Source organism: Diorhabda sublineata, chromosome 7 (genome assembly GCF_026230105.1).
Source record: "Diorhabda sublineata isolate icDioSubl1.1 chromosome 7, icDioSubl1.1, whole genome shotgun sequence".
In the NCBI taxonomy this organism is placed as follows: Eukaryota; Metazoa; Arthropoda; class Insecta; order Coleoptera; family Chrysomelidae; genus Diorhabda; species Diorhabda sublineata.
Window position 1 is genome coordinate 17,865,840 of NC_079480.1, and position 24,663 is coordinate 17,890,502.

Consider the following 24,663-nt stretch of genomic DNA (forward strand, 5'->3'; position numbering starts at 1 on the left):
TGGTCGGATATCAGTTCAAAAGATCAAAATATTCAAAGTATTTGATTGTGATAATAAATTATATGGCAAATATGAGTAGCGGAGAATATCATAGAGGTATATAGAGCGTACTGGAGGTCTGTGAAGTCTGTGGAGTCTAGAGGAGAGTTCGAACACAAATATTCAGAACTGGAATTAGACCAAGCATTACATATGGAGTCCAAACCATGTGCCTGTTTAGAAAAGTATGAAGAAGATCTCTCAATATTGAAAAAATCATAATGGGACCTATCAAGACTGATTTCTAAGAAGATTTAAGCACTCACGAGATTAAGAATGAGGTGGGAGAGGTTTATAGTAACGGTGCAGAAGATTAAACGCTTTGGACACGTCATATGAAGAAGAGATCCGAAAGCTTTCATATTGAAGATTACAAAGTGGAAGCTAACCGTAGAAGAAGAAGAATGCTTTATTGTGAAAAGTTGTTTACAAGTTGTGAACAAGAGCTTATAAATAACCACAAAGTAAATAGAAATAAATGCAGTACATCACAACTATATATACAAAATTCAAAGAAATAAAATACAAGATCTGCGCAGCTTTTTAGGGTTTTCCTTTACAGCAATCAATTCGGGAAGTTATCCAACGATTTACGATAAATGAAAATGAGAGTATTCATTTTGATACTGCTATTTGAAGTTTACGTTGTTTGAAAGTAAATCTCCCATTACTTTGTAATTTTTGTATAATTGAGTGTATCAATAATTTTTTTATCACACAATTTTTATTACATATTTATATCTTATATTTCCTTAATGGAACTGGTATATTCAAGACAAAATTGAATTTTGCAAGCAAAAATCTACTTATGCAGGTATAATATATATAATGGATCTTCAAGTTCTACCACTGAATCAATTTTCTCTGTGCATATTGGAAAAATAAATGTGTATCATTGCAGCAAACAGTTTAAAATTTATTCAAAAATATACAAAATTATCTTTTATAAATTATATTATATGAATATATTTCTTTATTTTGTACAAGGCTTTATTATACAATGTTGTTCTTCCTAAGCAGCTTTATCAACTTGCAGTACATGGACTGTCCCTTTGGCCAAGAAAATGAGTATCTAAAATAATTAACGTCAAAATGATCTTGCGCGATTCTGCACGAAAAATAGTTCTTTTCGAAGATACGTGTTGTTGCTGTTTTTTAGTATTGGACCCCTAGTATGAGAGTTATTGCGCATGCTCAAATTAGTCGGACTATAACTGTGTGGATTCGCGATTTGAGTAGACTGAAATTTTTGAGTTCGATCCCCGATTCGGAAAAGAGCTTTAACAGCTCGAAATATATATATTCATAACTTAACAGGATTCCAAAAAGTTACAACCTAATCTTCATAATTCTCGAACTGGAATAAGGAAAAGAATTACTTGTATAAATCAGAATGACAGAAGCTGTGTTAATTCATTAATTTATCAAATGATGGTAATTCCTCACAGGAATAGGAAATTTTTTCCCCGTATAATGTAACAGGAATATTGAAAAAATACCTGTAATCAGTCCTTTGCAAGTGCACACAAATTACAGAATTTAAAGTTTCTAGCATTACTGAAATTTTAGAAAAAAAAATTAACTCAATTTCAGTCACAACGTTTTCAGGGTGATATTTCGACTCATCTTAAGTTCATCCGAGCAATCACTCGAATTTTCGTGTCGCATGAATTATAAACATTTTCACGTTGAAAAATGATAATTTATGAATGTATTCGCTTAGGGAACGTTGTGGTAAATACGGTGGTTGGTCGAGAAAAACCAAAGTGTCAAAAGGTGTGTTGTTCCGATATGAAAAATCACTCCATATTTTGCATTTTTGCAATTCCTCCATTCATATTATTATGAAATGATCATCATTGTTTCACCTTGTTAAAGAAGGTTCAGAAATATAATCCCAAGACTTCAATAAAAAACTGTCGCCATCAGTTTTCAGGCAAATGAAACCATCTTTGCCTTTTTCAAAGCAGAATCACCCTTTCCAAATCACTGGTACGAATACTTTCTTATTTATCAAATGTGGTGGTGGATATAAGTTATATCTGCAGTTATAAATCGATGGAAAAGCCAACTTATTCTACTTAAATAGCGTCAATAAAGCCTGGTAGATGATAATTCGAAAGTGCTTTTGGTCCGAAGTGGGATAGCTAACGAGTGCATGATTCTTCAGTCAATATAAGGAAAAAGAGTTTTTTCATACGCTAATATCCTCTTTTAACCCTCTAGTCTCAATGCGACGGTCGTCCATCATAATTTGGTGGAATTTTTCCATGATACATCTAATTATCGCAGTTTTTGCTCTTACAAACGCTCGTTGTCAGTTAAAACGATACAGCCACGTTTAAATTCAACTGTCCAAAATTTTACGGATACAAATGATAGTTTTCTCATTTACAGTAAAGTTCTCATTTCTTCTGAGAAGGCTCAGTTTCTTTCAAAAACAAATATATATGACAGCTCGATACTTAGTTTAGAAAAATCTTCACAACGATCCATTTATATGATTGTCAAACAAAAACCAAGCGTCCAGAATAGGTGACATCTTCAGGTTTGAGGTCGAAAACTTATCAGAGACCTCTTACATAATAATAGTTCGTTTTATGATACTTTCATCAGTTCACTACTATTGAAGTAAATTCACAAGATATGACATATATAAGATATATAATACTGAAATAATATATCAAATATGTAATATTGTATATTTCAGAATATATTTATGTGTAAACAAAAAATGGGATAAACACAACAAATGATAATGCTGAAATATGTATCACTAAAACTTTGAGAACGCATATGAGGTTCTTGAAGTTATAACAGATGTCATTCTTTTTCATCTTGTAGAGAATAGATCAGAAGGTGAAACCAATAAACGTATGTTTTAATTCACGAGATGAATAAGAAAAAATTAAACACGATCTTGAATCAGAAAAAAGCACAAAACTTCAAAAAGTATTATTGAACATATAAAGATGGTTAGGTTAGGTTAGATTAGGTTGTAGTAGCTGTAGCTTCAATATTTGGAGTTAGTATTAAATACTTATCGTCAATAACTGGAAAAAAATATAGGACATGTGAGAAGAAACCAAGAAACAATGTATTCCTCTTAAAGTTGACAATGATCATACAGGAATGAAAATAAACAAAGATTAATGAAGAAATTTTAGTATCGAAGCAGTAGCCTTTCTGTGATATGAGGAAATTTTATAAAAGGAATATGAAATTGAATAAGACGCAATTCCAGTCTGGATGAGATTATTACTTGATACCACTAGATCCAAAACTATTTAGATATCGGTACTTCTCCTAATTAGCTTCCTTACAAGGCAAGCCGCACAAAAAAATACTTGAAGAGGTTAGAATTTGGCAAATGTGAAGAAAAAGTTTCAACACATTCAGTACTAGATTGAATAACCATTTTTAGCAAACGCACGTAATAATTCGGACAAGAAACTTGTAGTGGCGAAGATCCAACCTTTTTGCTTAGTAATTACTTCGAAATCTAGAGCAGGATTGTTGATATAGTTTTGATAAAGATGAAATGAAAATTGAAATTTGTTGAAGAAATTTACGTTTCAGTTTAAGTTTCAACCAATTCCACAAACAAATTACTTGAAATTTGGAAGCTTACAAATTAAAATATGTAAATATGCAACAGAGTGAAGAAATAATAAAACTACTAAGATAATGATAAATTGACTTGATTATAATAAGATAAAACTTAAAAACATCAGCATAGACGATGATTTATATATTTAAGTACTATAATATTGTTGTTGTCACTTTAATACCTCCTATGTGAGAATTAATGCAAAATTTGAAGATTAGCGTGTAGTCCTTTCATATATCTATAGTTTAAAAGATATCTTAGATATCTTCAATGTATAGAGTATACGTGTCCTTCACCACTCATAATACCGAAAATCATAATTCCTCTTATGTATGAACCTCAAACATGATATATCGAGGTCAAAAAACGTTGATGATGCTAAATTAGACAGAACAATCTAGTGGCCACACAATTTAGACGACAATCAACCCTGGTGACGAAGTCTACTAAGCTGTTAATAGTATTCTGTGAAACGGTTGTAATGACGTGGAGCTGGAAATTACTGAAATTGGTTGTGAGCCCATTATTCAAACAGAACCTACTCAAATATCACCTGATGGTGGGAGTATCTCTGAAAATAATCAAATGCTTAAGAATGATCTAACAATATCCGAATATCTGAAAAATGAGCTTTCATTAAAGGGTTAGTTACGACGTGAGGCATAAGAAGATGATCACACAGTTCGTAAAAATGAAGGACATGATATCTTTCTACAAAAAAAGAATGGAGAGAAAATGAGACAGGCAGTCTTATCATTGATGAAGACACATTCAAGATGGGTGGAAGGAGTTGCTACTTTGATAGCAGAAACAGCAAATATAAACGTATGTTTGGTGGTTCCAATGATATTTTTCATTTGGTTGTACATTGAGAAAAATTGTGGTACATATTGAAGAGATAGAATCATTTTTCTAGTCATGTTCAATCTATTAGAAATTCCTACAAATCATAATGGGTCACTATCATTTATGTATGTTGTCATCTGTGTATGAGAAAGTGTATTTGTTGTACCAGGGCTAATTATTTTGCTCCGTGAGACCTACTGTATGTCATTTTGATTTTTGGTATAGTCTCTATTAAGATGAATACATCTCTATTCTAAGGTGTCTAGGGTAGTCAACATTTAACAACAACAAACTTATCCCCAAAGAGCTATTGCTGCTGTTTTGCTGTTGTCATGGAGGAAAAGCAATACATTGTGCAGATTGAGGATCTTGTCATCCATGTTGTATTACAGTATGTGTATCAGTTACCAATTGATATGAGAGACCACTATCTTCCACTGTTTCTCTGATAATCACACAACGATTTCGTAACAAGACATCATGTACATTTTTGTGTGTGGTAGCAGTTGTGGATCCTCCACCGACAAGCTTATCTATACACTTCCATTTACCATAATAAAGACAATATTTTCTCATGTGATAATACAGTTTTTAATGTGACTGTCAAATCTCTCAAGCGCATGTATTTGATAATTGCGCATTGCTCTACATGGTCCATTTTTAAGCAAAGATGTAACTCCCTCGAATTATAGTTTTTACTGGAGGCAAGATTCACCATGTTTATACTTATAAGTTCAAAGGGTGAGTTTATAATAGGTCACACTCGGAAGTGGTAATACTTGTATATATTTTTCTGATCTACTTAGGTATTTACGAAAGAAATGAGGAGTATAAGATATAAACATAAACTGATTCGTCTGAAAATATTGAATATAAATTAGTATGTTTATCTTGAAATTGGATTGAAAGGGGTAGTTTTGAAATTTGCCTCTATTAAATAGGTGTTAAATTAATTGTTAATAGTTAATCGATCTAAACTCAAATTTCAAGTCTCGATTTTGACGTAGAATATAAACTAATCATTTATATACATATTGAGGAAAAATTGAAAATCATATTCAATAAGAACAACTTCAATTTCTCTACAATGGGAGAGTGATTATAAAAATAACGGATTGATGCAACATTGAAAAATTTTCTGATGAAAAGTTATGTATTAATTAGATTTTCACATATATAAAACGTAAGAAAAATCAAATTTAATGAAGATACATGGAAAATCTAGAAATATTATATGGATTGTGAAAACACACAGGTCATAATTTTCAAAAGCAACCATGTTATTGTACCGAAAAGAATTTGAAAAGGTGGCTGATCAATTAATCTCATATAGGACTTCAAAGTTTGTTCTTCCGTATGAGGAAATTTCTTAGTGAACGTACTTTTCTAAAAACTGACACTTATAGCCAACTCTCTCACAATTTTCAGCTTTGTATGCATATACCTAACTCTTAGCCTGGGTTTTGCCGATCACCTTTAAGGCAAAAGTTCCTTAGAAATAGCTCTTGAGAGTTCATATCATTTTATGAGTCATTATCTGATGAGTTTAAGCATATAAAAATCGAATATTGGAAGAGGTAGTCAGATGAATCTCTACTCACTTCATATTTGCTTTCATAGAGATGTTTCAAGAGCGACGAGTTCTCTTTCATTCATCTTGTCATATATTGAGCCAATAAAGGTTGAAACTCTGTGACAGAGACACTTTTCACAGATTGAATCGAGAGTGATTGTTTTTCAAAGCAGTCATCAATGTTGAACACACTGTTTACACTACACCAACACTCACAATTACACTGTCCGACGCGCGCTTCGATAACCAAGTTATCGTCTTCAGAGACTGAAGGTGAACCTTTACCAACAACGGTTCCAGGAATTCCAACTTAGTTGGAAAACTAAGTACTAATATCAGATTGGTAAAGTGCTGATATTTGGTTTCTCAAATCATGGCGTAGGTTAAGTATTTTTTCAGTCTTGATTATCGAAACGCGCGTCAGACAGTGTAATTGTGAGTGTAGTAGTGGTGTGAACAGTGTGTTCATTGTGAATATCGCCAATGGTTCCAGAAATTCCAACTTAGCGATAAAAGCCTTGAATGAGGGGTGTTAATACATAATGGAGGTGCTAGGGAAAATGTCTTTGGTAGACTATAAAGAAGTTTTTGACGATCTAGAAGGATTAATCCACATTTTTAAAGAAGCCTGATAACACATTCTTAGAATCACAGGTTTCGAACATTGATTTCAATGAAGAATTGAACTTGTTTTTCAAGATTGTTGCGTTATATTAACCCATCTTCAATATCTATTCCGATTTGAAAAATCCTGTACTCCTGACAATAAATTCTAGAATGCCAAATGCAGAAAATGGGAAGGTTTAACTGGAGCAAATACGTAATAAAGAAGTGTTAATCAGAATAATGATAAAACAGTAAAACATTCCTCAATAAAACTTATTTTTTGTACTTAAATAATGATTTTATGTGATTTTAGTATTGGTTAAACTAATAAAAACAAGTGTTAACACCAGGCCAACATAATTTTCTCTTCAACTTTATGCATTACCCTCAAAGGTAACTCAACTTTCCCAAGAGAAATTCGTTTTGTTCGTTGCTGATGAAATATTGAAAATTTCTTTTGTTCTTAATGAACCCACTGTTTCTACCCACCTCATTTCACGGTCGTGGATATATCATTTTAATTTATTTACATATCATACATAAACAATAAGATCTCTTTTACATCCAACCGTGAGCAATTACAAGTTTTATTTAAAAATATGTTACAATTTATGTTACAAATATTTAATTTTTCTTATTTAATATTTATTTTAAAATTTCCATTTTATCTACGATGCAAGCCGACAAACACATTCTAAAAGGGTTAATTCGAAAGATTTGGCAGCATTATTTTCACGTACTTCCATTTATTTTTTGTTTTTTCAATTATATGCAAGACTATTTCATATTATTATACAAGTTTACTAAAAAATGTGCAATCACTATCTTGAGAAAATATAACGTTCATAATATTGACAAAAAGTGATCCAATAGTTAATATATGATGCAAGTAAACATTTAGTTGTTTATTTGCTAAATATATCGTCTTCATGTGAGCATTGAGGTGTAAATTCCACAACAAAACTGTTATTTTTTGTAAATTTTTCTCAAGTGTATTCAACAGATAATATATTTTATTCTTATCCACCTTGTTTTATTCATTATCCTTTGAGATTTCACAACTTCAACGGATGTGAATCTAGTTTTTAACATGCAATTCAGTTTGGGAAACAGATTATTCCACGATATCAAGCAAATGAGATGAATGATCTCTCCCTAGAATTTTGAACTTGGATAGAATCCTCTCCATAGAAATGCAGAATGGTAAAGATAATTGTCTGGATAACCCGTTACTTGTATTCACACATTTCGGATGCCCAATGGAGGTATATAATTCATTAAATATAGAAAAAAAATTTATCGTCGTTTTGATCTCACTAGAGGATTCATGGCTTTTCATGAAAATGACACTTTTTATTGCAGGAATTGGTACTGCATCATAATTATATTACACTATTCTTTCATTATCCTATAGGTTGCTTCAAATGGTATTCATAGTATTGGTATATTTTTTGCGATCTTTCCATTATGTAAATTGGAAACACCTTTTCTATGGATTGAAACTGTCAAGTGGAAATTGTCATATGGACTCTTCATCGATTTCCATACTTGAACGATCGCTTAACTGACATTTATTTTGTATCTGCTTTTGGATTTTCTATTAATTACTGCGTGGAAATCATATACAACCAATTCTAAAACACTAAAACGTCTTAAAACAATTACGTAGTATGAATAATAGATCTGATGGGAATTACGGTTACGGTTGTACAGATTTGATTATGGCGACCGCATTCATAATGTTATGGTGTTTGGCGCTTGAGCACTTCTTTTGTAAGTCGCACTAACCAGGTAATACAGAATCAAAACCATTAGATACTTCAATATAATTTCCCTTGAGTATATAGTGCATGATGAACGGATAGAAAGAAAATTTGAGGCTCAACCAAGCAGCTTTTCGGTTATTCAACACTAATATTGACTAAATTTGATTAACTAACATGATAAATAATAAACATGGAGTTCCTCCATGAATTTGCTAGTTTTTAATAAGTAGAGATCTTATCCATTGTGTTCCTTAATCCCTTGTCAAATATTCTTATATATACTTTTTCTTATTTCTGTAAATTGATCCTTTTATTTAAGTTTGATATTGGAGCGAGGAACTACTAAAGCTTCCCTTCAATTTTGTCGGACAATGTTATTCTAGCATGTTTTAAATATCGTGAAATCGACATGTTTCGCTTGTCGAGCAAATCAATGTATCTCAAAGTTTCGTCCGACAATAATTTTCCTGTATTTTTTATAAAAAAAAAATAATTCGTTCAAACCTGATATGAAATTTCTGATCATTCCTTAATTGTGGTGAAATTACCATGTTTCGTTAAAGAGAAATAATCACCGCAGAATTCTTTCAATATTGTAATGTTGTCAGACTTGAACAGCTTGCTGGTAAACGTTTTTTATTATATAGTGGCAGCTGGACTTTGAGCTTTTTAGTAGCTATCGGATTTCATGAGCCATATCCTGGTTTATTTCTGATAACTTTGTAGTCACAAGCTATGAATGAAATATCTAATTAATGAAATATCTAATTCCATATTATCCATCTGCATTTTCAATCCAATGTCATGAATTTCGGATTCCTTTCATGGATGACCATTCGATGCTTCACAATTGTGACATGTTGCCTCCATTCACCTTTTATCTTTTGATTAACATTTTTCACATACTTTTTTAGTATGATTTTCCATTTCTATTTTATGACTACAAAGCTCTTCATTTGTAGAGGCTGATATTGAAACAATGTCAAATACTTCATCTTCAAATAATTGTTCTTTTATTATTTACTTTGTTGTTAATAGTATCACCGTCATTTCACTGGATCCAATTTATGTTTTTGTCTTTATCTAATCTATCTACTTTGTACAGAAAATGAGCATCAATATTAAACGAATTTTTATATTTGAATCTTCCAGTTTTCATTGGGCCACTTTTCTTTGTTTATTGCAGAACGTACTTCAAATTTTATTCCTCAAGATAGCTGAACTACCATTCGAAAATGCAAAGTTGAAATGCTCAGGAATACTTACAGGGGGCTGTTGAGCTGCCAATACGTCAAATCTTCGCTAACCCATGGATTAGATGGTTGAGTGGGGGTTATAAGAGGATCGTATTCTGTATAAATCTCGACGTGTTGTACCATACTTTCTAAAGCTTGAGACACCTTCATTCTTGTTTTTGATAAACTATTTTTTAGTAGCTCTACCTGAAATTTATATTTTTACGACAAATAAGTTTACTTCATATAGTATAATCCGTACCTCTCGTTTACAGTCTTCTATAGTCTTTTTTCTAGTTCTAGTGCTTCCATTCCAACTCCTAGTAGGTACAGGGCAAGGTTCTAACGAACTTACCATACCTGGTGGCGGGCGATGTACTCTCCAATACGCCCTTTCTTGAGAATCACTTACCAACTTATCAGCTTTTTTTAACCCTTTTGATAATTTCACCTTAAACATAAAAGAGAAGTTTCAACAAACAATATAAGTATCTACATGGCGTTGATTATTCACAAGTGGCAATATAATGGTGAATTGTGGTGATAAATTCCAGATTAATATGATAAAATTATAAATGGTGATCCGGGACTTGATACAAAAAATTTTGAAGAATGCTGTTACACAAGTTTTTCCTTATGCTAGTAATATGATCTTCGATAGTATATAGTACAAATTTATTCATTATGTCTCCAAGAAATACCTTTCAATACCTTCTGTAAGTATTTTCAATAAATTATCACAATTTATGATAATTTTCTTCAGAATGTTTCTTTATGGCGAACAGATTTCTTAGCATGTACAACGATAAAAAATTTACATATCTCCTAAGCCATATATTGAAAAATTCAATTTCACTATCTTTCTATTATACTATAGAAGTTACACATTTTTAACTATTGAACATAAGCCGCCCCTGGCCATTAGACAATAGTGTAGAATCATTAATTCACTCCAACACAGAATAACTCCCAAATTTTGTGAATCAAGTCCTGGAACACTGTGTATTAAAACGAAAAATTTTTTGTTAATAACTAAACTTTTTGTATTCTAAAAGTTAATATTATTGTCAAACTCAGTGGAACGATTGGTCTTAATCATATTAAACACACTATTAACTGCTTTTCAAGAAAGACTCCTGGAATATGCAGAAAACGAGCAGAGACCTCAACTGTGTGAAGGATAAAAATACGAGGTGTGACTATCAAATAACGAGCTGGTTACATGAAACCTTTTATTTCAGAATCATATATATTCATTTATAATCATCTGTCATCCCGACATCGTTCCTTCGTATGTTTTATTGTTCGAAATAGTACAGGAAGTATTTTTCTATCAGTGCAAAACAAAAAACAGCATCTATACAAACGAAAGTCACGGCTACACTGGTTTTTCTACAAATATGGCATTTGGAAGAGGACGTTTCAGGCTTCAGAAATGTCATTGCATGACTATCTATTTATCACTATTGTCAATTGAAATCAAATCGATATCATCTTTAATCGCATTTCGCAATAATTTCAGGGCATATTCACTGGAAACTATTTTTAATTCCGGCTATGCTGCATACTGATTGCTATGGACTTTGTTAATCAGTTTGGTCTTTTTCTGTATATTGATTTTTTTTTTCATTTGTATATTTGTCTAGTTATTTTTTTGTTTGTTTTTTTAGTATTTACAAGCTTTTGTCTACAAATTGATACAATTTTTTAACAATGAACCAGCTAATAATCGTTAACCTTCAGAGCATGTATACTTTTTCTGTAGCAACGCTAGTTTAGTTACTCAATAGCTCACTTATTTGGGAAAATACAATTGACAAAACAAGCTACATAATCATATAAACTTGATTATTGTACTTAATTGTAATAAAATTTACTCAAGTTTTGAAATGTGATTTTCTCTTGTTGATATAATGGCAAGGTTATTCTATTATTTCGTGATATGAAATTTACAGCAAATGATCATTAAGAGCACAAATAAATCCAAAACAGAAACAATATCTTCTCAACTAACTTTCAATTTTAATACTATTTCGAGCAGTTTGCACCACTGTAGAGACCGGTTTTTTAAGCTTATTTTTGTAATTTTTTTTTCATACAAACTTCAAATTAGATGTAAAATCTAATTAAAAGACTTCATTATACATGTTTGGAAGTAATTGAATAAATTTTTACTATTTACTATCGAGATACCTAGCGTCTGATGCTTATAACTCTTTCATAATGAATGTTTCTAAGATGCAAAAAGTATGTGTAAAACTGATACCCATTTGAACAACAAAAAGGTCGCATAAATATTTGTATTTACACTTTTATGGGATTTAAAATCAAGCAAACTTATCAGAAAACTTAATTACGTGTGACTTATCAAATATGCATTAAAAGGAACAATATTTGAGTCTGTTGAGGATGTGAAAGGAAAAGCGGCACACGTCCTGAGGAAACAAGACTTCCTCAGCACGGTTTTGAACAATTTAAGATTCGCATGGAGCCATGTAGAGATATGGGAGAGGCATATATTGGTTATAATTAATGAATATTTATAATATCAAAAAAATCAGTCTGGTTATTTAATAGCCAAACCTCGTATACAATTTTTTGCTGTATAATTTTTCCAGTCTATAAAAATTGAGATAGCATATTAATTTACCTGCTCTTCCGCTTGACTCATTATGAAATCCCATTTGTTGGCTAAATTTTTCTTCAGATTACTCATCGCCTCGATCTCATAATCCTCTAACCCATGTCTCTGCTTATTTCTTAGAGTTCTTTTTGTTAAGTATATGGCGTACTCAACATTGTCGGGCGGTCTATTCTGCCAAGGCCAATAATAAGGATTCTGAAAACGATAAAATCAATTATAATTGAATTGAAGAAAGAATTTAGAAATCATGATTTTCCATTAATCATTGATCAATAAGTCACAGGTCTAATGAAAGAAGAACATGGTATTAATTTTCATAACAATACTTTCCATCGGCAATCATCCAATCAGTCCAATGGTTTGTCAAACTACGTCATTTTTTTGGTTTTCGTTAGGCATCAGAATGTATGACTCTTTCAAAAACAATTCCATAATTTGATTAAAACTCATCTTTCTCTAGCATTATAGTGATAGATCCTATAGGCAGAATCTGGAGAATGTGGTAGGTGCAAAAGCAATCCTGAGGTCAATTCCTCAATTTGTGATTTAGTGCGTTCCTTGGCCTTGTGGATATACAATCATATCTTCTTGAAACTTTCCCTTAATTTGTGCTTTATGAAACACTTCCTGCCTTTCATTTCATTTTTCATTGTACCCTGGATAAAATTAACTGCTTCTTCTGATGGATATGAAGAGTGCAAAAGCAAGTTCATTTAATCTAATTCTAGAATAAAAATTCTCTTGGTCTAACGGTATACAGTAATGCTCACTGTTGGTGTTTTCCTATGAGCAATATGTCATGTTTATCTTAAGAATTCATAGAAAGTCATAATTATGATAATCACCTATTTGTTTCTTCATTTATTCATTTTCAGAATGAAGAAATCATCTTCCATGATGGGCTCATATCCGTTGGGAAAAAATACTTTTCATTTTGCTTGTACGGCTTTGAAATTTATTCCGAATTATCCATTGGTTGTTGTTTATGAAGAGGACCCGTTTAAAAAGAAGGTTTTTCAATAAAGAATCAGTTTCAAATAATATCTTTGCTATTTCTAGATAATCCCACAATATAAAGTCTCTTTTAAATGTCCTGATCGTTAATCTTACTTGTACGGTAGTTTTCAAAGTTATTACACGATTCAATGATGGTTAAGTTTTTTTCTTCATACTTCTCAATTCAAACAATCACTCAACGATATGTTTTCGCCTTGAAAACAATTTGGAATCAACAAAACGAGTTGTAGTTTTTATTTGTCTAAAAAATCTTAACAATAACTGAAGGATAATACTACAAGGAAAAAGATATTATCTATTGTGAACTCTATCCGTGATACATAGGACTTATTGATTGATTTTATATGTCTTTAAGATGATTTTTAATGATGTTTTTTATAACAAAGCAAAACCATACTAACCTGAAATCGGTATAAGGAGCTATCATCTTTAACTACGAGGTTCTTAGAGTCGCTTATGGGAAAAAAGTATCCGTACTGACATAGTTGATTGGCGATGTTAAGTGCTTCTGCAAACAAATTTCAAATTAAAAGGAAGGAAAATAACTGGATGGAAATTAGTATCATAGATATTTCTATCATTAAACTTAATGTGTTTGATTACAAATGTTTCTTATTGATGGTTTAAAATGAATTTTACTCTAACATCACTCAATAAGTCGTGTGACTTACTAAGTGATCAATATAATTTTCTTCAAGAACAATACAATCATTTCAATGTTTTTCTAACTTCTCGATATCGTGTTTCTGGAAGGATTCGTCTTTGGCCTCGAGATAGGCTTCAGTTTTAGCAATCATTTCTTCATTCCTTACCGGCGAGCATTTTTTTGAGATAAACGAATAGCCAGATTGCAGATCTGGACTATACGGTGGATGAGGAAGCAATTCGAAGTGTAATTCGTTCAACTTAACCATCGTTGTTATCGACTTGTGAATCGGTGCATTGTCTTGGCGAAAAGGTGGTCTTTTCTTCGACATATGGGGCCAATTGTCCTTGATTTTTGCATTCAAACGATCCAACAACTCTATGTATAACAATATAACATGCGCATTCCAAAATACTGAAGCCATAAACTTCTCAGCTGACTGTTATGCCATTGGATGCTTCGGACATGGTTCACCAGCTGCTGTTCACTCATATGATAATCATTTTGATTCGTAGCAAAAAATCTGATTTATTACAAATAAACTTGCCCATAATCTGCTATGAATCATCAACACGTTGTTGTTTTTGATCGACTGCGAGTAAACGAGGCACCCATTTTGAAAACAGTTTTCTTGTGGTAAAATGTTCATGCATAATTTTGATCACACTACCTTCTGATATCTTTACGGAATCAGTTATCTCAAGCAATTCCAATTTACCATTAGATATAGGTAACCAATTTATGGACTTAGTTGTTTTTTAGAGTAACCACCTCAATTGGACGATCAGAATCTTCACCATCATCGGTGCCTGTACGACCACGTTTAAACTCAGCAAACCAGAAACAGTTGGTTCTTTTCGATTAAGCAGAGTCTGAGTAACACTTTTGAAGCTATTTCTCAGATTGTACAGTATTTTTGTATATGATAAATTAGCATACGAATTTGTTTTTCATCCATTGCAATGCAGGAAGATCGTTACAAGAAGCCGCCAATTTTTTTAATCTTGGAAGAAGTTCTCATATTTCAAAGGTCAAAATATTTGATGAAACTGGCAGTGTGAAAAAGATTCTTGGTTGGGGAAGAAAGAAAATGAAGAAGTTTAATGAACTTAAAGGACCTGAAAATTTAATTTTGAAACAAAAAATAATGATACTAGTGAAAAATCTGTAAGAAGAATAATTAATAAAAATAATTATCATCTTTATAAAGTGCAGCTATGACAAGTATTGGATGAAGATGATCCTCATTACTGATCACAGTTTTGTGAAGCAGTTATGTGTGGAATGGTTTGAGAAATATTGATTGGATCTTTCTCTATCAGAGACAAACTCTTAGAGTAACTGCAATGTAACTAATCGGCAGTAAGTGTTTAATATGAATCACTGGATCACTATACCAGTGAGTGACCTCTTTTTAACCTTATTCTACACTTATTGTTTCCATTTATTTTGTTTATATAATTAAATAATATCTAAACTTATCGATGTTCTTCTTTGAGATGGCAGCAGGCGTTTCAGCTTTTGCACTTCATTATTGTCGCCCAAATTTAACACATTGTGATGAACTGACACTCTTTGACTTTCACTATATTTGATACTACACTGAAACGTTTTATGGGTTCTTTAAAGGATTACAGAAGGATGTCATGGTGAATTACCTCGTTAGGGACACGATAGGGTGCGTCGACTATTGCGCGTAGTACTCTATTTTGGAAATTTGGAACAATGGTGGTATTAGAGTTACTGGCAGTATCCAATAGTTGTATGTCGTAGGTCTATTTAGTTTTTAAGAAGCTTCTATAAAAGAGAACCTTGTTATCTATGGACAGTTCCTCCAGCTTAGATGTACAGGTATATTGTATCCTATGGTTGTTAAATTCTTACAAAATCGACAGGTAGGTTCATAATTCGATAGTTTTGACTATTTTTTTGTTTTTTGCATTATTTCAACTGATTAAGAAGGAACATTAAGAATCGCGGTACGACCATTTTGTTCTGGAAAATTATATTACTGAAGATAAAAATGAACGGATTTCTGAAAAAATCGAACGAATTCTCACATGGGGAAAGTTATTATGATTTACAAAAAAAATTGAAATATATTGAATGGACATGTTACGTATATTCATTCTACTTCATTGTCTTTGATAAGCCATATTTTTTAGCCAGAACTTTAGTTTGAGGATGTTAGGGTAAAGAATTGGTTCTAACGCACTCCCTTGTGGAACGCCAGAAGGTAGGGGTTGAATATCGGTATGTTCATTGTCTTGTGTCACAGTGCAGCGTCTGTTGATTATGTTCGATTTAGGAAGTTGATAGTTGGGATGGGGAGGTAGTTTCTTAAGCTTCCGGCATGCCACACTTCATCAGAAACTTGGGATATATCAAGGAAGGGTGCAGAATACTATCTTCTGACTTCAACATCTCCATTAATTTGATCATGGACTTCCTCTATCGTCACATGCATATCTAACACAATTAATTGGTTTGCTTTCCAATCGTTTGAGTTCTTTTTGACAAATTAATGTGCTTCCACACAGCCTAAGGTTTTTATCTTAAAAAACTATCATAAATGTGACACAAATAGAAAATCTGTGAACACCATGGTATAGATTTTTTTACAATCTCTCATAAAATTCATAATTAAACTACAAATTCGATGATCCTATTTTGTCCAATCGTGTATACTTACTAAAAACCTCACGTGTCAAGTTGCTCAAATTTTTGAGACGCTTTTTATTTGGTTCATGGATTCACTCTATTAATAAAAATCTAGCTTGATTTGAATCGATCTGCATTAGTAGAATATTATAGCTATATCTTCTCAAGGGTGTGGTATTACCCAACACTCCCCTATTCGATTTCTGAGTGAGTACTTACCATTCAACTTTTATGACTTACCAGATTCTTCGATTCCGAGTCGTTCCATTAGCCATTCAATTAGGTCATACCCTGAAAAAAGAGAATAGATCGATCGATATCTTGAAATGAGTACATTGTGTTTTTAATTGAATATTCTCGACAAAAAACACAATAGTGACACATTCAAATGAATAGTAAAATTTAAATATGATTGACAAACATAGTTTAAACAAAAAACACGCTTTCAAAGCACATCAAACTAAAAAGTTGAAAATAATTTTTAGAATAAGGACTAAAACGCTTCTAGGTTTTTTCACAATATTACTATTATTTCTTATATTAGGGTTTAAGGCTTTATAAGCGTGTTTGTTCGTTTTTTAAAACTATGACTTTTCAGTTCTATTATTTTATTTTATAATTTTTTTCTATAAGTTCTAGTATTGTAAATCACTAGCAAAGGGCGCAGGGATGTGTAACTCTTCTCGAAAACCATAATAACATTGAAGGTGTTAAATTTTGAAGTAATATTAATGCAGGTGATAAAGTCAAAATTAAACAGATGACATACAGTTGTGAAATTCAATTCGATGTGAAAAGAAAATTCGCAATGATAATTTCTAAAAAAAAGTTTGCCTCAAAATAATTTTTTTTATAGCGTGATCGGGATTTGAGCCTGTGACCGGCGAAACCGAAGGTTGACGCCTTAGCGCGCACGGCTAATGAACGCAATTGAAGTAGTGGGATATACTACCAGTAATAAGCCTCAACAAGCTCAAAAACAAACAAACATAAATACAGGTAAAGCTAATAAAAGCGTGTTTAAAAACTAAGCTGAATATACAGCAGGACCCGAACTCCGAAAATTCACCCCCAGTTCGAATTATAACACAGAAAATCTATATTTTCTGTGTTCTATATTGAGTGACAAATTAGAAGCGTTGTCTTGTAATTTACGTAAAAATATTTTTTCTGACAAAAATATATCAGCGCATGCAAGACAAGTATATAAGGCAGACACCCCGCTCGATATGGAAACGGTTCAATTTCATTTAGATCATCATAGTTCAGTAAGAAGCCGTCAACTTCAGCCTCAGAAAAGCTTCTATCAACTTAAGAAACTAAAGGAATCTTATCTTCGAATTCAAATTCATCGTCTGTATATTTTTCGATGTTTGATTGAGACCATAAAGGAGTCTAAAATAAAATTAGATTCGCATTTAACTTATGCAACTTCCCAGCATAATAAAACAGCTTCTGTCATAGTGGTCTTTTTAAAGACATCGGATACCAATTTCTGTTGTTCCTTAAGCAGAAGTTTTTTCTTATAATTCACCCTATATGTTTTGAATATGTTTTGGTCTATTGACTGAATGACAACTGTACAATTAGGAAGCATGTATTTATCTGTGAAATTTCAATGAATGGATTGCAGGTTTCCATCAAACGGATGTTCCCGAGTATTATCGAGCGGTAGGTTCAGCGTAGATAAGAATTTCTTCACTTCAGGGATGAAGTATTCTACAAGCCACTCTAGAAATATATGTCTTTTCACCTATACACGTGGCTTTTGTCCATCCCAGAAATATTTGCACAGGGCATGAAAGTCATTCTTTCTAGGGAACCTGGAGCCCTAACTTTTGAATCAGACTTTTGTCTGGTATTGTTTTTTTATACAATCCAGATTCATACGCAATACAGATTTGATCTGCGGATGAATCTTTCTCTTTGATAACGAGAAAGATATAATTGGATTTGTTCTAGAATGGTTTTACGGCGCCCGTGTTTTTGTTATACAACTTCTCATCGGTTATTTTCAGTTGACGTATTCCGTGTTTTTTTTATTTTCTAAAAAACCTTCACTGGTAAAAAATTCTCTTTAACCAAGTATTTCGCCTTCTCCATCAAAATATCACCTGATAAAGGAAAGTTTCTCGTCGCTATTCTATAAACCATGTGAACATCTTCGAGTTATGTATGAGTTTTTAATGTCTTTTGAGCACCTGGACCCTTTTCATCTCTTATATTATAAGATCGTATCTGCTCTTCATTCTTCATAATATCAAAATGGTAGAGTGGCCAGCATCATATATCTGCACAAAAGAACTAGAAGGAATATCTTTTTTGATTTGATCCAAAATCTCACATTGTTAAGAAATAGTCAGGAGAAGGTGTTTCCTTTCATTCGAAGTCGAAGCCATGATGTAAAAACAAAAATAAAATGCTTATAATATCTACTCGACCTTCGGTAAGTAACTGGCGTGATAAAAGTGAAAAAGCAAGCGGTGGGGCGTTTGGATTACAGAGATGTTCGCATTAGAAGTGGTTCAGATTGAAGAAGTCCTGCTGGAGATGGAATGAAATCGATAATAGTTGTATTAGATGATATGGGTAAAAAATACAATTTTTGATGTCTTGAACCAATCAGAACTAGGTAATTTTTTACTAGAAAAAAATCATACTAGTATACAAATATAGTGTAAAGACCTTAAAGGATTCCGTATTTTGTCACGTTCTTGTTAGATAGAAAGAATGAAAATCAACATTAAAAACAAAAGAAACTCAATTGTGCCACCAAATAGTTTGTCATTTTTTTAATATCCTTCAACGCATCAAGCGAATATTTGTGTGCTATAGTACATTTATCCCAGATGATAATTTTACAATGCTTCAGCACTGTGGCCATGGATGATTTTTTTTATGTTGCTCACTACGTTAGGGTTATTTTGAATATTTAGTGGTAACATATTGAATGAGCTGTTCTGTGTCCATCCAATAAAGTTGCTGCAATGCCCGATGGTGCAACAGCCAATGTGATGTATTTCGGCGAGAATTAGCGAAATAAGGAAGGTTTTGTCAGTTCCTGTTGAGCCTAACATTTAATTGAGAGTAAGTTATTACCGCCAGTGATAATTGATCAGTTATCGAACGGGATGAAAAATGATTAAATTACTAAAATGACTGTTTCAAAATAGGGGTTGGTGATAGAAAAGTGAAAATTTGGGGTTATATCTATTTTTTAATGGCACATTATAAATTTTTGTTCTCTTCTTTTATTTAAGTTTAACGTGCCTCGACAGCGCTGGTCATTGGCGCACAAAAACAATCATAAGATACATAAGTTAAATAGAGGACTGTTACAAAATCTATTACAATGCATAAATTGAATTATATTTTATTATACAGCTTGGTGGCTTTAAGAAACTCCACGATTTACCTCATTTCCGTCGGGCAGCTAAGCGTCTCTCTGATGTTGGTTTTCATATCAAACTGTTGATATGCAGTAGAGTATTTTCTACCGTCGGTGAGTATGTAATTAACAGTCACAAGAGCCTGACAACTTTGGTTTGGTGATTAAAAATTGAAATTTTGTCCAAAAAATAAAAATTTAATGTTAGGGGTGGACAACTCTTATCACTTAAGGGTACGAAAAGTAGATAGTAGCCGATTCTCAGACCTACTGAATATGCTTATGAAATTTGATAAAAATCCGTCAAGCCGTTTCGGAGTAGTATGGTAACTAACATTGTAACACGAGAATTTCATATATAAGATGTAACTCGAAAAGTTCTTATAATATACTAAAGTCTTTTGAATGTACAAAAACATCCACGAACTTGCAGACTGTAAATAATGAAAATATTCGTCCTCAATTGCCACATTACACGGAGAGCTTAGTTATGAAAATAATTATTTTGAGATAATTGCAGTAGACTTCAATAAAGTAGCTGCTTCTTAATTTGATTTTTCTTATTAGCACCTATACTACTTTTGAAAAACTGATTGTTGAATTATATGAACAAATCTAACAAATAAAAAAAATTATCACGTCTCCGTTCATTATTATATCCCTTATACAAAATCTAAACATTTTTTTCTCTCTTTCCCTCATTTGATAGAAATATAAATTGAGAATCGATTTATTGCAATATTCATTCAGATTGAATTTCATAACAAAAGAGACTCAATTTCTAGTGGAAAAAACTCGATAAATTGGAAGAATAGATACGTCTAACTGACTCTATAAAACTTATGTTCCAAAGTAAACAAGAGTTCAAACTTCCTCCCAGTGTGCTTGCATTTCCAATATTACAATCAATAAAAAAACGTCTCTCACTATAAGAGATTGTGATTTGAAATATATTCTATACTTCAAATATTTACTTTTTCCTTGAAAATAGTCAATTATTATTTCCAATTATGACTTTTACTAATAATATATACCATCTGTCCTAATTTGTATATATTTCCAGTTATTCAATTCAATATTTTTCTATAAGTTTCTTATATTTAATTATCTTATAATTGGTGGTAAGTAGAAGGGATAGAAATAATTTTATACCCTCAATGATATACAATGACTAAACTTTTGGAATCCGTGATCTACTCCACATTTAAAAAATCGAAAGCTGCCTATCAATAGCAGAGTAAATTACAATTTTTCTAAAGATAATTGATCCATATCAATATTTACAATTTTACTAAAATGATAGAAGTATTCGAATATCAAAAATTGAACATCCTATTCACTTCGCGGGGAATACTTAAGATATCCGGATCTATCTATGTCTGTATAAAACAGATGGAAAAGTTAAGTTGAAACTTCTTGAACCGTTAGTGATATTGATACTTAATAGAGTATTCTCATCACCACTGAAGTCCACTTTTAGTTTCTGAAGACGAAACTTGGTTATTGAAACACGCGTCAGACAGTGTGATTGTAAGTGTTGGTGTAGTGGTAGAGTAAAGCACCTGTCAATACATATTATGACACTGCTAGTTACATATCCTGAAGGTGCAATAGAAGCTGGAATTGAAGGTATTAGAAAAAATATTTCTTAAGAGATCCTCTGTGTTCTCTAGCATAGCTTCTCAAAGGAACAAAGACGGAAGAAAATTGAAAATTCGTAAAAAAAAGTCATATTTTATACATCAGTATGAAATTTTTTCCACCATTCGTAGTTGCAGATTTCAATTTTGTCGTTGAATAGAGCCATCTTCGAGCTGAACGGTACGGTCAATCGGCATAACTGTACTGGAACGACCAGAATCCTCAGGTATTCTTTGAAGAATTGAACCAGCTTGGGGTGAGTTTGCGGTCAGATATTCATGTAGATTTCGTACTATTTTGAGCGTCCCGTGACGGGACAAGGTATCTAGAAATGCTCGAAAATTTACGTGGACAAATGGACAACGATCCAAAACTCGCGAACATCCGTTATTTCATGCAAGATGGAGCTTCGCCGCAGTGCGCATTGTATATGCGGAAGTACCTCAATGTTTATTTTGAGGAATGGATAGGCAGACGAGGATTCGTTGTGTGGCCCGCACGGTCATGTGACCTGTCACTCTGTGATTTCTTCCTGTGGGACCTTTTCAAAGACTGCATTTTTGGACCTCGTATCCTCCCCGACCTCTGAACTTCAATCGAATAACAATTTGAAATTCTTCGCGGGCAGCTTAACATGCTTAGCCGGACGTTCTCCATTGAGAACTGTTGTTGTAAGTTAGGCATCTATTTGAACCCTATTTCGAATCCCATTTTTCCTCATAATACAAAATGTGACTTATGCCGACCCCTATGTAAGTAATTTGAAGGGGGCTAATAAACGCCACGCGGATGTCTAGAGCTCAGAACAATAGTAGTCAAGATATTTAGGTGAAGGTATAGATCATAAAAAGCTAAACAAAAACTTAGAGACACTCAATGAATACGTTTGATTTTACTCCTAAGATCCAAAGTATAACTAAGATACATCACAAAACAAGTTAACACTTACATTGTCTTCAGAGTAAGTTACAGTTTTAACCTAAGAATACGGATAGAAAATTTTCTTGTTGACTTGAACATGAGGACGAATAAATACTTCTCTGAATACTGATCTCACCAAACACGTTTTCAACCGAAAACTACGGGTAGAGAAACAACAGAAATGAAAGCCAACTGTACTATTCGGAGTTATGGTTGAGCTGAGCTTATAGACTGTATATTTCACCGCAAAATAATTCTCTGAATAGTATTTCAATTCAAATGTCAAATTAGCAAAAATAGAAAATGAGCGGTTATGAATACTCACTCACCTCAAGTTCCACCCATTAAACAAAGACGCTTTCAGAAACTCTCTTCAACACAGCTTCGTTTATCATGAATAGCGTTCTCTTTATAACTGAATAAAGGCGGAAAATTGAAGTAAATACCCGTACATGTAAGTTTTTTACCAGAATATTATGTTTCAAAAAATTGCTGCATCCAATATATGCAGACATAGAGGTAATCACGATTTAAACATATTGTTCTTTAAGTTGTCGACCTCTTTTCCCTATTGGTTTCCCTTCAAGTACGATGCGTGGCAGTCTACTCTCTTCCATTCTTCTCACGTGGGCGTACTAGTATCTTTTTCTTTATCTCCCCAATCTTACGATGTCTTGCACCACACAGTGATCCTGATTCGATCTACTCTTGTTTTTCCCACTATAGTCCTTAGCGTTTTCATTTCGGTTACCCGAAGCATGCCTTTCGTTTTGTTGGTTTCCTCTCTGGTTTCTTCCGTATGTCATAATTGACCTGATACCAAAAATACTTCACACTAGGAACTTTCACAATGCCATATCTTTAAAGGAATTGAAGGCTTTTGAAGTAATTTTCACATTATGCTAATTGGTCTTAATTATTCCATATTCCATGCTAAGAGGCAGTTAAATATTTCAACGAAATTTCCATTTTTATGAGAATGATGTAATTCAAATGTTTCTTTGAGATGCGCTGCAAACATTTTGTCTCATTCACTGCTACTTTTCACCCATTACAATTCGTATATTGGTATTTAGGTATTTATTAATTTTGAGCGATTTATTTTGTTTCTGTCCACAGTGAATACTCAATTTTCTGTTAAGCTGATTAGGCTGCTAGATATTTAAGTATACCATCAGTTTTTGATTTTTCAATATAATTTTTAATTGAGTAGTTCTATTTTTTGTTCTTAGATTATCGGTGGAGACTCAAATTCTTTTCCAAGTTTTATTTTTTCTCTGTTTTCTCATTTCATTATTAATTGCGTACACTCCCAGACAGTATCTTCAAGATTTCGTGACAGTACCGCATTATTGAGGTTTCTTTTAGTTTTTAAGAGAATATTTACGACTAGTTCAATTAAATATAATTTTAGAAACCTTTCCCAGATTGTATATTGGTTTCCCAGCATTGAAGAGTGTTGAATTCTAAGAAATTTGCTAGAATTGTTCATAAATGTTGTTGATAAAATTTTGTAATCTAAACTCGATTAATTTGTTTCAGACCTTTGGATGATATTTGAAGAGGACAAAATTCGATTTGAGTATATATAGTACATGAAAAACAAATTTAAGTGATACATACCCATGAAAGCTGCAGGGATAGATGTAAGAAAGAGTTTCTGACTCCTAACAGGGACACCTCCATGTTCCGTATCTTGCATTTCTCTCACCAGCCCCTCCATCTGTGAATAAAAGAAAGTTATTTAGCACGCGCCATAATTTAACATGAATAATATAAGACATTATTATAGTCAGCTAATTAATTGAGTCTTTTTCCAGATCCGTGACAAAAATTGTACTGATTACACTTCTTGTGGATGACATTTGATAATAATATGAACCAATTGAGATATTTTAATATTTCGATTCAAATTATGAGCAATCAAACTTATCAAATACATTTTTATTTGGTCTAGATACATGAATTTAGTTGATTCAAAAGCAACAGCTCATGCTGTCATATATGATTTATAACTGATGAAATCCGAAGAGTTATCAAAAAAATTGTATGCATTGACGATCCAAGAAA

At 32.4% G+C, this 24,663-nt stretch overlaps 1 protein-coding gene across 4 annotated transcripts in view; it reads right to left on the bottom strand.

Moving 5' to 3' along the window:
• Positions 1–24,663, bottom strand: part of LOC130446575 (regulator of G-protein signaling 9) — an 88,649-nt gene that overhangs the window by 35,186 nt on the left and 28,800 nt on the right. For all 4 annotated transcript variants that reach the window (XM_056782925.1, XM_056782924.1, XM_056782927.1 and 1 more), the window contains exons 3-8: positions 24,217–24,316; positions 16,884–16,934; positions 13,738–13,844; positions 12,326–12,514; positions 9,938–10,126; positions 9,707–9,882 (exon numbers count right to left, since the gene is read on the bottom strand). In XM_056782925.1, coding sequence (XP_056638903.1) covers positions 9,707–9,882; positions 9,938–10,126; positions 12,326–12,514; positions 13,738–13,844; positions 16,884–16,934; positions 24,217–24,316 — 812 coding nt within the window. The remainder of the gene's footprint in view (positions 1–9,706; positions 9,883–9,937; positions 10,127–12,325; positions 12,515–13,737; positions 13,845–16,883; positions 16,935–24,216; positions 24,317–24,663) is intronic.